Here is a 13,673-nt window from a genome sequence, read left to right as displayed (position 1 = left end):
AACCAGCCAACTACTTGCTAGACGACTAATTACTACTTTAGGTATGTGTGGCTATAATTAACTATTAATAAACAGGTCCGACAAAGATAATAGTATCCTTTGCTGATGTCCGAGTTTAAGTTTAGGTATATTATGATTTAAAAAACCGGTCAAGTGCGAGTCGAACTCGCGTCCCAAGGGTTCCGTACTGCACACATTTTCGAACGAGCGAGCAAAGTACATTCAACTGTTCATTCAATTTTTCCACACACGGCTGGCTATCTTTAATTTTGTTCGAAGTTCGCAAATTGCTGGCATCTCACTGTGTCACCCTAATTAAGGTTTCATTGGAGTAAAAGAGAAATCCCCGCAATTTGCGAACTTCGGTGTTCGCGGTAGACCCTCTGATATACGGCAGTTCAGCCTTCTAATTTAGCTACTCGTACTTAAACCAATTATTTGTTCTGTTTGAGCACTAACCTCCTAAAGCTCATCCTTCGACCTTGCGTGGAGGCGCACCTCTCTTGGATGCTTCAGGCCTTCGGCCCAACGCAGAGCTCGGCCTTCGACCTTCGCACTAGCTGTCCACACCACGTTTCACGTAAATCAATTGCGGTTGTGGCCCTGATAGAGCTCATCCGCAATTCTTATTCTTAAGTCCGGCTCACGCTTAGTTGCAGACTTCTTATACGTTTTTCCAGTAATCTATAGGTACCTATCGGGCCCAATCGCTTAACAAAAGATAAAACAAAATCGACGATTTCCTTTGCAGGAAGCATGCACATGTCGGAGGCTCCGGGCCTTCGACCTTCGCATTCAGACACTTGTACTATAATTGTTCTGTATTTGAACACTAACCTCCCGCAACTCGGCCTTCGGCCGTGCATTTCAAAAAGCTACTGGGGGATGCTTCGGGCCTTCGGCCCTACGCGTAGCTCGGCCTTCGGTCTTCGCAAAAGCTGTCCACACCGAGTTTCACGTAAACCACCGCGTTTTTTTTTCTTAAGTGCGACTCACGCTTGACTCTAGATTTCTAATAGGTTTTCCTGTCATTTAGAGGTAAAGAACTATTATGTGTATTTTATCCAAAATTTTAGATCCAGTAGTATCGGAGTTAAGGGGGGAGGAATGGTCATTTTTTGCCTAACTTCTTAAATAACTTCTAAACTATTTCATATAAAATTAAAAAAATATATATATTTGAGGTCCTCAAAATAAGCCCTTTCATTTAATATGTAACACGATATGGGGGCCGATTTTTGAAATCCGGCAGCAGATTTCGTGTATTTCGTTCAATAATATCTCCACTACTAGGCATTTAAATTTTACTAATATAATTGAAAGCGAGTGGTCAATTCCAATGGATTCCAAATTTCTATCACTCGTATAATAGAATTGAAAGCGAGTGGTCAATTCCAATAGATTCCAAATTTCTATCCCTCGTATTTAAAAAAATTGCATTTCGACGTTTTTCACCGAATTTCGAGTGGCGAAATCGAGCGAACGAAATTCAAAAATCACCCCCATGGTTTGCAAAACTTTGTTTTTTAATTTTCTCATATTCCCCCTAAAAGAGCCCCCTATGCTTAAAATTCATTTGTTTTTATTACATGTCCGTCTTTGGGTCACAGACTTCCATATGTGTACCAAATTTCAACTTAATTGGTCCAGTAGTTTTGGAGCAAATAGGCTGTGACAGACGGACAGACAGACGCACGAGTGATCCTATAAGGGTTCCGTTTTTTCCTTTTGAGTTACGGAACCCTAAAAATATCTATTTGTATAATTGCAGAGTTTTGAAGAAAAATATTTGATTCCGTCCAATTTAGTTGTTTACAAAATAATGAAATAGAATGCTTTGTGGCTCCTTGTAGTGACACCGCAGTTGCCGTGTCACACCGGAAAATACTCGCCGACCTCGCCGTTAAGGGGCTACCCGAGGTTTTCATCGAGTTTTGACAAGTTTTGAATTGTATTTTTTTTTTGCACTACAGATAGAATTATAAGACAAACGGTTATCGGTTCTTCAATTTTTGAAAGAAATGAATACTTATTTTTTATGTTTTTTTTTTAACATTGTCTAAAAAAACACTTTTTTCGGATCTAGTTTGCTGTGAAGGATCTTATATGTACGAAATCTACATATTTAGGTTCATCTTTGACGTCTCGAAAAACGTGTCTAGGGTTTTAATTTTAAACTAATTAACACAAAAGTTATGGCCAGAAAACCAGTTTTTTAGCCTAAAATTGGTCAACTTTGATGCCAAATATCTCGAAGACAATGAACTTTGAAGTAAATGTACTTTGCACAGGCCTTATATATATTTATTTTACAACAATATTCACGCACGAAGTTTGTCCAAGGATATTTTCTCTGTTAACCTGTACCAACCTGTACATGCGCGGTCTCTGACTCATACACAGAAAAAAATATTTAGATCATAACTATGGCAAAATATTAGGTAAGTATCAACCTAACCACCGTAGGGTACCATTATGACCCAAGTGTCGTAGTTTCGTAGAGACAAGTGGTTAAAGGCAGAAATCTGGGGTTTTGTAACGGAATGTTAACTTTAACTTGTCTCGATTATTTTACGAATTTGGTATGGGGCCTAATGTAATAATATCATTTTAATTTTGTATGAAGGTTTATTCATCTATGCTAAAAGTGAGACATTCGTATTTCCTTCAAGGGAAAAAATAAAAATGAATGTATTTTTTACTGTAACTTGCTTAACTTTAACCTGTGTTCAATGTATAGGTTATTGTACGTCTTGAAAATAACTTCTTAATTTTCCGTTCCCTTTTGAAAATTTGAGGTACTTGAAGTGGTAAAACATATTTATCATTATAAAAAGTAAAAAAAATACAAAAAAAAATTTTTCATTTACTTTAACCTGTCGATGCCACTTTTTTTAGAATCATTCAAATATGGAATACATATTGCTTAAAGCCGTTGCTATTAATATAATAAGCTGCAAAAAAGATTAGAAAACTAAGGGATTCAGATCGAAGGTCATTGGCGTGGGGTAACCCCTTAACCGAGCAGCCACTGCCACCGTCTGCCGCACCATCCACTTTCTCGGCCCATTGCCTTTGTTTTCGCTTTTAATTTCCGTGTCACTTTTTTGTCCATTGTTCTTATTTTACGACAGATAAAATATGGCCTAGGCTTACGTCTATCTGTCACAATTAAGTCGTGTTCTTTCATTGATAGCACTAGACGGCCCCTCTGGAAGCAATATAAAGCATTGCGATAAGGTTGGCGGTTGGCGATGTCGGGGGTTTTCTTTTGTTTCTCTTAGTTGCTACTAGAGCAAAATTAAGTAAAAGGCAACGGGGATGTTTTAAGAAACAGGCTTTTATTTTTGGGAGAAATATTTGGCTGCTATTTAACTGATCACCAGATTTAGTAAAATTTAATACCAAAAAAATCTATTTTACCACCCTAAAATCATGAATGATCACCAAAATTATAACACCATTTTAATGTGAAATGATTACCAATTTTATTACATTTTACTATCCTTTTAAAGGAAATGACACCAAACTAATCATTATTAACCCAAAAATAGTCAATGATTACCAAATTTCAAACCCCATTTTAATGTGAAATGATAACCAGATTTTTACATTTACAAATGACACCAAAATAATCATTGTAAACCCAAAAATAGTAAATGACCACCAAAATTAGAACTCCATTTTAATGTAAAATGATAACCAAATTTTTAAATCTTGCTATCCTATTAAAGCAAATGGCTCCAAAATAATCATTGTAAACGCAAAAATAGTAAATGATCACAAAAATTGTAACCACATTTTAATTAAAAATGTGCAAACATTTAATATATCGTTATCCTATTAAATTAATTAATCCACTTCGTCATCTTTTTCTAGTAGCATTTTATTTCTGTAACAGTCGCAGTTCTAACCTAACCTAACCCACTTTTCTAGTAGCATTTTATTTCTGTTAGGGTCGCAGTTCAAACCTAACCTAACCCACTTTTCTAGTAGCATTTCTTTTCTGCAAGGGTCGCAGTTCAAACCTAACCTAACCCACTTTTCTAGTAGCATTTCGTTTCTGTATGGGTCGCAGTTCAAACCTAACCTAACCCACTTTTCTAGTAGTATTTCTTTTCTGTAAGCGTCGCAGTTCAAACCTAACCTAACCCACTTTTCTAGTAGCGTTTCGTATCTGTATGGGTAGCAGTTGAAACTTAACCTAACCTACTTTTCTAGTACCATTTCGTTTCTGTAAGGGTCGCAGTGCTAACCTAAGCTAACTCACTTAACTGATAGCAGTTTAACTTACTTTTCTAGTAGCATAACGAAATGCTACTAGAAAAGTAGATTAGGTTAGGTAGGTATGCGGTGCGGGCTACGGGGGGTTGAGCGGGAGGGGCTAGTAATTTTGGCATCAGTTTACTTTATTTGGTAATATGTATACATTTTTTGGTAATCATAGTGGTTTATTTAGGTGAAAATATCGCATTAATTTGGTCTTCAAGATTTGGTGATCATTAATGATTTTTGGTGATCATTCAATATATTTGGTATTTGAATACAATTTGAAGTGCAGTCGTAATTAAAGTGGTGGTACTTTTGTATTTTTAGGCCTTATTTTTTTGGTGTTCAGTAGTTTTTTTTGGTAAGCATGATTTTTTTATTTAGGGTACCAAAGTATTTTTTGGTGGTCATTATATTTGTAGCCGAAATATTTTGTAATGGCTCGACTTTGAGGATGGTTAAGATTGATCAAGTAACGTTGTAAATGATAAAAATACTTAATATGCACAATAGTAGAATGATATTTTAATAGTTACCTATTTACATTAAATTATTAAATTAAGAACAAAACTATCGTTTATGTATGACGCATTCAATGCTTAAACATTAGTTGTTTAAGCATTGAATGGGATAAAATACAATGCGATGACATATCGAACATAACGAGATATCAATCAGTAGCGCGTGTTATATCGCGTAGCAAGAATAATTGGCCTTACAACCCAGAATCGTTGAGTGACAACAATACCAATAAACGCCGCTCGAGCACAAACACTGAATGTGAAGCCAGGGTTAAAATGAAACATTTTTCACAGACTTTCGGGCGAACTGCTTTGCTACGATTGGTATTTAAAACAAGCGCGTCAAAGGATTGTCTACTGCTATCGCCACTATCGCCAGTTCCACACCGAAGGTTAGAAAGTCAATAACTGGGCGACTGACAACATTGTGTGTCGTCGAAATTACGCGTTTTTGAAAATGTTACACAGATTAGTGAAAAAGACCTCAGTATCCTCAAAAATTTAGCATTCAAATGAATATGTTATGCTTTCGTAGAAAGTAAACATTTTATTGACATGTAATGTTCAAATATCCTCGCATATGTATACAGTGATACACAACACTGTTGAAATCGATTGAGTAGAAATTTACTGAGCTTTGACAACACACATTGTAGATTTATCAATATGAAGTAAGTGTTATAAAGAGATAATTTACTCGTCCTCTGCTTAAAGGAAGGATAGTATTTTTCCATGTCATTTCTGTCACTTAATGTTCCAGTTAAATAAATTGCACGTATTTTGTGAGACTTTTACGTTTTATTGGCGAATTAACTCATAACATCTTCATTTGGCGTATGTGTGTGGTAGCCTCGTCCTTTGAGAACTAATTAAATCTATTATCGTAATTCAGTATTTATTTATAGTACTATAAGATGATACTTACTTAGCCGACTGAGCTTGAATGCATCCGCAGTATTGATGACGTCTACGTATGCCTGCAACTCCAGACGACGACTGCTGATGTTTTGGTTATGAGTGTTCATTGCGTATTTAAACACATTTTGAATCTCCTCGGTGTTTTGGTCGAATATGGCACCTGTCAAACAAACAAGAAGACATTTATGTATTAGGGTGTTTCATTTTTCCGAATTTTTGATTTTCATCTGACTTTGCTCGAATTCTTGTTCTAACTGATAAAAAAATATTATACGTTAAAAAAAAAAAAAATCGGTCAACATTTAGAGGTTGCACAACATCAACAAAGATTTTTCAAATAACCAACGACTCTACATCGGAGGGTAGAAAATGGTTTAAGCGGCTACCATCAAAGCGGAGAGTAATGTGATACTGAACCTTCTACATATAAATAAATTTTAAAATTAGTAGTAAACTTGGATTTTGGTTACTCGATAAATGTTCTAATTAAGATTTTTCAGTTTTTCCACCTGTTTCCAAAGGAAAAGTGCTCTTATCCTGTTTTAGACGCAAAATTCAGTTTTCTCATTCGATTTTAGTATCAGTTCATTATATTTTGTCATTTTAGAACATAGTTCATTTTCACGCAATGTATGGGGTTCTCACTCTACCTTTTCAACTTGTGCAACCTCTAAACGTTATTCGATTCTTTTGAAAATTGAAATAGATAGTTTTTAGTGTGGGGAGACTCCATTGGTGAGCAAAGTCAGGAAAAATATTACAACTTTTTTTTCTCCATACAAAAGTGAATCACCCTATTATGTATGTTATGTTAAACTAAACATAAGTGAGAAATATTTATGAGATAGGTACATTGTATGGCTTTGTCTTGATAGTAACTAGGAGACGTGCAATAAGTAATCAATATAAATATTTATATTAAGAAAGTGTACAAAGTGCGTGCCGCTAAAACTCAGGAATGAATCCCGGTACGATCAAGGGGTTGTCAAGATGCATATATGGCGAACTCCGAATGGGACCAACTGCTACTAAGTCAATTCGCTGTTGGTCCGGATTTTAGGGCAAATTGCGCCAAACGCTAATTGGACAAACAGCGACCTGGACCAAATGCTAGCCAGACAAACGGCTAACAAATCATATGGTGTGGTAGCCCTCTATCTCCCGTCCATGAAGAAGTTTCCCTTTTTTGCCTGAAGGGTGTGCTTTTGAATATATAAGGGCTGAAAGTTTCGCCCCCTAGCCTCCTGAGATCCAGGTAAAGTTGTTTTGTTTTAGAATTTTGAACCTTAACACATTCAGCGCCAGCGCGTTCTACGCGCTACGAGCGTTGCTGCTAACGCGTTTTAAATGCCGGTGTAAATATATTATGTATATTACATGTTAATTTTGTGTCACGCTCCAAAAGATATAATTATTATTTCTACTGAACATCCCGTCTCATGAAAGGGAACACTCGATTCGACATCTTTATCGGTCGTATAGTGAAAAAACGGGTCCGCTGGCATTCTGAAAAGCGTCATCGGCTTGATATATGAGTGCTGACCAAAACGTTTATCGGAATCAGAGCCCACAGCTCGCTGGCTCCTTTAACGCCCGACTTTGGCGCGCCTTACGTTACGTGCCCATACACTATCGCTATGTCTTTTTTTTCCTACACCGACCGAACATTATGTTCTATCCTAAGAGCCATTTCGAGCCTCAATTCTTAGCAATATTTCTTCCATTTGCGACGTCATTTCTTTCTATATTACGTTCGGAATCTTTGTGTGTGCGAGTTCATGGTGTATAGATTTAGACAAATTCTATAAGTAGGTTAGCATTTCTAAAGTTTCATATAGGTAAATTCAAGTATGTATTATATTAAAATGTTTATTTGTAATTTCCTTACAACTTTTAATAAATAGACCTCGTTAGTTTATTATTAAAAACGTGCAATGTTCCTTCATAACGAATATTTCTTTTAAAAGTGGGATTTGTCGACGCCCGGTAGTGTCCTACCTGGCTAAGGCTGTAAGTTCATTAAAAGAAGATTAAAAGAAACTTTTTCAGCTCTGCAAAGTGTTCTAAGCCTCGGGCGCAGTAACAGTGCTATGAATTTTATGAGACGATAATGGTTCGCTGCAATATCACGGTTTAACTTATATTTTGTTCAATTTAATAAATTAAAAGCCGGTGGCAATTTATTTTCGTGCAGTGTTTTATCTTTATCGTTTAAATGCTTAAAATATAAAGCTTTATTGATGTGACGTCCAATTTTATGCAATAAACTTCCTCTCAAAATTTTATTTTATAGGTACAGGTAATTAATAGACCTTAGTTTCCGCAGCGGATTATTTACTATGTAACATAATCGGGGTAATTTGTTTCTTTTGATCAATATCTCTGCGTTTATTAAAAGCGTAATAATATTTAGGTACATTTTTATGCAATAATATAATAAATACCTTAGTTATATAGAAATTAATAACCTTACTTATTTCTCTATCCCTTCTAGTGCAGGTGAACTGAAATAAATTCTTGATATCTTCGCATTTAAACACGTATTCAACACTTTTAAGCTTAATTTGGATTTAATTTAAAATAATGTTCAATAAAGTAACCACGGGGCTGATTTTCTAAATTCCGAGCGCTCGATTTCGTCACTCGAAAATCTGTGAAAAACGGCAAAATGCTATTTTTGAAATACGAGCGATAGAAATGGGGAATCTAGCGGTATTGACCACTCGTTTTCAATTCTATTAGTAGAATTTAAATGTCTAGTATTGGAAATATATTGAAGGAGAAATCACGAAATCGACCGCCCGAAATTCAAAAACATTTACTACAATCGTCATGCCCGTGCTTTAGCTTACTTGCTACACATTTTCCATGGACATAAGTGGAACCGTATTCAACTAGAGCGCTCGGGTCACCGCTACTTTACGCGCTTATGCACTTAGCTTGGTGGGGCAAATCTATTTTTAAACCATTATTGTAATGACACTGTGTTACAGGGATCTTGGTTGAAATGTGCTTTAGACCTTTGTCAAATCACCTTGAAATATGACACGCTAAAGTGTCATTCTATGGAACTTGCTAACTATGTAAACAAAAGTCACTAGTAAATTCATCATTCAGAGACATTTTCAATATGGCGGATTGTTTACATAGTTAGCAAGTTCCATAGAATGACTCGGTGTTAAAGATGACAGTATTGTAAGTAATGTCAATGTGGGGAAGTTTAAGTAAGGCGTGCCCGATTAAATATTACTTAAGATGATAGTTAGGGGACGATCCATTCTCCATACAGTCCTCATTTTCCTCCCTGGATATTCATATTCTGGAAAATATTATAACACAATTCGATGTATTTTAATCATAGCTACCGACCGTTTGTTTTTTTTTTTTCGATTTATTAAATATTATAAGAGTTGCAAGTTTTTAAAAATTTGTATGAAACCTGTCTTTCGCTCCTAACTCTGTACCTCTATCATGAGCTGGCAGAGTATTTTTCACTTACTTCAAGTGAATAAATTTGCCGTATTTCACGTTTTACGTTTCTTTACGGTCTAATAACTATGCCTAACTTCACTCCACTCCAAACGATGCTATCCCTTTATAAGTATACTAAAAAAATAGAGCAAGCATTATATCGGCGGATTGTACAGCGCCTCTAGGAGTCACTTAAAGAAGTAACTATCAAAAAGACATAATTTATTCACGTCTACGCGGTCTACGTAATTTACTTTCTATGCATCTCGCTTGTACTCGCATATTAGTGCAAGCGAGATGTATAGAAAGTAATGTTACATACACGTGAGTGTTACATACAATGGCAAATATAGATTAGTTTTTAGGGTTCCGTACCCAAAGGGTAAAAACGGGACCCTATTACTAATACTCCGATATCCGTCTGTCTGCCTGTCACCAGGCTGTATCTCATGAACCGTGATAGCTAGACAGTTGTAATTTTTACAGATGATGTATTTCTACTGCCGCTATAATAACAAATACTAAAAACAAAGTAAAATTAATATTTAAGTGGGGCTCCCAAACAACAAACGTGATTTTTTTGTCGATTTTTGCGTAATGGTACGGAACCCTTCGTGCGCGAGCGCGAGTCTGACTCGCACTTGGCTGGCTTTTCGCTGCCGTGGGCCTAACTGTGTCTAGATATTGGAAATACGGATCGTGTGCGAAACACATCAGAAAGATTACTTACATATTTGTAGTACAGTAAAGTTCTACATTGTTTAACTGTAAGCGGGGTAATCGCAAGGCACTTCGGTTTGATCCATCTGACTAAACACAACCAAGCCAAGCCTAAGTCACCGTCGGCTTCACTACAAGACACAACAGCTTGGTATGGCGGCCAGACATTATTTTGCTTCGGATACATGGGTCAATTTTCAAATAGGCATTTGTTGCTGTCCCACGGCTAAAACTCGAAGTCCATAGGACTAAAAGACTGGGTACGTATATATTTTCATTCAATGTATAGCTTTAAAAATCATGCACAACAGTACCTAAAATATTATTTGTTTCTGACAAAATCGCATTTGAAGTTCCAAAAAAGGCGAAATTTGCCGCTTTTTCGCATGTCCCAGTGGCGGCATAGCGAAATAAAAAAAAATCATAACTTTGGATGTATTAGGCAACGTATTATGAACAACTTTGTATTTTTATAAAGAGCATTTTCTAGAGAATTGATTTAATCATATTGATACATTAATGCGTTATTTAATAAAACAAGGGAAGCCTTTTTATCGCTGTCCCGCGCGGCACATGTTTTGTTATTACTTAAATATATACCTATAATCTTCTTTGTCTATTGAATAACGGTTACATTAAATTTACACACAATAGTGCGGTTAGTTGGGCATCGATTGACATCGAGTGTGGACCCGGAAACAGTTTAATTTATTTAAAAACAGGTAAGAATCTCTTTCGATATATTTTGGTACGACTACAATGACATTTGTATGGACGCTTAATACGTTGGTACATAGTTGAAATAAAAATGTTTATTTTATAATAATAGTTGCAAATATAGTGTTAAAATATATACTAAAATAAATAAGTGAATCGATTGTATTGTGTAGGAAATATCGCTAAAAAATATTATTGGCGTTATGTCGCGACATTTGTATGGCGACATTTATATGGCTATTTTGACTGTATAAATGTCGATTGTGGCATACAAATGTCGACAGGGTCTTATAAATGCAACAAAAATAATAAATAGTGGCATATACATGTTGATACTACCATACAATGTCGAAAAAATGCCTTATACATGTCAAAAGGCTAAATAGTGCCACACAAATGTTGATCTTTAAACTTTAAAAGTACTATAAAAAGTACAGAGGTGCCTCGTACAGTATATTTTTTGTTGTTAAGAACCCTTCTTCAAACGATGATTATAAATCAGATTTTTCAAAAATAAAAAATTGCCATACAAATGTCGAAAAAACACCCTCTTCAAAAATTGACCCAAATACGCTTGCGACGGCCGAGCGTGAAGACGAAAGACGGCAGCAAAGCATATTCCAAGCAAACATACGGGATATGCTTTTTAAAACCTCGCTTGAAAATATAAGCGACTCGAACTTTATAAAAGACTACCGACTGAACAAAGAGGCATTCGCTGACTTATGCGATATATTGTCCCAAGAAAGGGTCACAAAACGTGTCTCTTCAAGCTAAGGCAAGCATAATATATCTCATAATACATATACGTACTTGATTTGCATTCTACGGTAGGTTAATTTTAATCAACAATAAATCAACTTTTGCAAGTTTTATGTGCATTTTTATTTTTTGCACACGGTAGCTACCAGATGGTGACAGGCAAGGCGCACCATTTCTCCCAAGAGGCGGCCAGCGTCTACATCGAAGAGGTCACGAACGCGCTAAACCACCCCAACGTTTTAAAGAAATTTATAAAATACCCATGTACACGAGAAGATCGGAATGCCATTAAACAAAGGTACTTACAGAATAAGATATAGAACAAAACTAAAGGTTAGTTAGGATGCGCCCACAGGAACACTTACGTCTGCGGTTAAAGGCCCTTTATAATAATTGTGGCTCAGTTTTCCTTATATAGTTAGAAAGAGAGCGTTTAAGGTGTAAAGTTAGGCATATATGGAAAACTCACGTAAAAGCGTTTATGATTCATGGTACCAATTGAAATTTTTAGTTCTTTAGGTGACCGGTAGAGGCACTGTACAAGTGTACAATTATAGGGCTACAAATATAATGACCATAAAAAAATACTTTGGTACCCTAAATAAAAAAAACATGCTTACCAAAAAAAATTACAGAACACCAAAAAAATAAGGCCTAAAAATACAAAAGTACCGCTGTTTTAATTACGACTGCCCTTCAAATTGTATTCAAATACCAAATATATTGAATGACCACCAAAAATCATTAATGATCACCAAATCTTGAAGACCAAATTAATGCGATATTTTCACCTAAATAAACCACTATGATTACCAAAAAATGTATAAGTACATATTACCAAATAAAGTAAACTGATGCCAAAATTACTAGCCCCTCCCGTTCAACCCCCCGTACCCCGCACCGCATACCTACCTAACCTAACCTACTTTTCTAGTAGCATTTCGTTATGCTACTAGAAAAGTAAGTTAAACTGCTATCAGTTAAGTGGGTTAGGTTAGGTTAGCACTGCGACCCTTACAGAAACGAAATGGTACTATAAAAGTAGGTTAGGTTAGGTTTGAACTGCGACCTTTACAGAAACGAAATGCTACTATAAAAGTGGGTTAGGTTTGGTTAGAACTGCGATCCTCACAGAACCGAAATGCTACTAGAAAAGTGGGTTAGGTTAGGTTTCAACTGCGACCCATACAGAAAAGAAATGCTACTAGAAAAGTGGGTTAGGTTAGGTTTGAACTGCGACCCTTACAGAACCAAATTGCTATCAGAAAAGTGGGTTAGGTTAGGTTTGAATTGCGATCCTTACAGAAACCAAATGCTACTAGAAAAATGGGTTAGGTTAGGTTTGAACTGCGATCCTTACAGAAAAGTAATGTTACTGGAAAAGTGGGTTAGGTTAGGTTTGAACTGCGACCCTTGCAGAAAAGGAATGCTACTAGAAAAGTGGGTTAGGTTAGGTTTGAACTGCGACCCATACAGAAACGAAATGCTACTAGAAAAGTGGGTTAGGTTAGGTTTGAACTGCGACCCTTGCAGAAAAGAAATGCTACTAGAAAAGTGGGTTAGATTAGGTTTGAACTGCGACCCTTACAGAAACGAAATGCTACTAGAAAAGTGGGTTAGGTTAGGTTAGGTTAGGTTAAAATTACTATTTTTGGGTTTACAATGATTATTTTGGAGTAATTTGCTTTAATAGGATAGCAAGATTTAAAATTTTTGGTTATAATTTTACATTAAAATGGAGTTCTAATTTTGGTGGTCATTTACTATTTTTGGGCTTACAATGATTATTTTTGTGTCATTTTCTTTAATAGGATAGCAAGATTTAAAAATTTGGTTATTGTTTCACATTAAAATGGGGTTTGAAATTTGGTAATCATTTACTATTTTAGGGTTAATAATGATTAGTTTGGTGTCATTTCCTTCAAAAATAAAATTGGTAATCATTTCACATTAAAATTGTGTTATAATTTTGGTGATCATTCATTATTTTAGGGTGGTAAAATATATTTTTTGGTATTAAATTTTACTAAATCTGGTTATCAGTTAAATAGCAGCCCAATTATAGTGTACAAAAACAGAAACTTATTACTATATATACAATTATACAAATTTTACCTGCATTAGTGGCAGCCTTTGTACCTATTCTAAGCATCGAGTCACATTAAATAAATAAAATCAGAGCTGTGCTATAAAGCAACAGAATTCCTATAGAATATTGATGAGAAAAAACAAGACCGGCGAATGGCTTAGTTTTTATTTTACAACTGACCAGTGCGCGCGGTGGCTACACTATGC

General features: G+C 35.6%; 1 protein-coding gene across 1 annotated transcript in view; it reads right to left on the bottom strand.

Annotated features, from left to right (window-relative positions):
- The window catches only part of LOC134805023 (glutamate receptor 1-like), an 87,316-nt gene that overhangs the window by 56,099 nt on the left and 17,544 nt on the right, over positions 1 to 13,673 (bottom strand). The window contains exon 2 of the mRNA XM_063778315.1: positions 5,716 to 5,868. Within this exon, the coding sequence (XP_063634385.1) occupies positions 5,716 to 5,868 (153 nt within the window). The remainder of the gene's footprint in view (positions 1 to 5,715; positions 5,869 to 13,673) is intronic.

This window comes from Cydia splendana, chromosome Z, assembly GCF_910591565.1.
Source record: "Cydia splendana chromosome Z, ilCydSple1.2, whole genome shotgun sequence".
Lineage (NCBI taxonomy): Eukaryota > Metazoa > Arthropoda > Insecta > Lepidoptera > Tortricidae > Cydia > Cydia splendana.
This window is presented reverse-complemented; position numbering and strand designations above follow the sequence as displayed.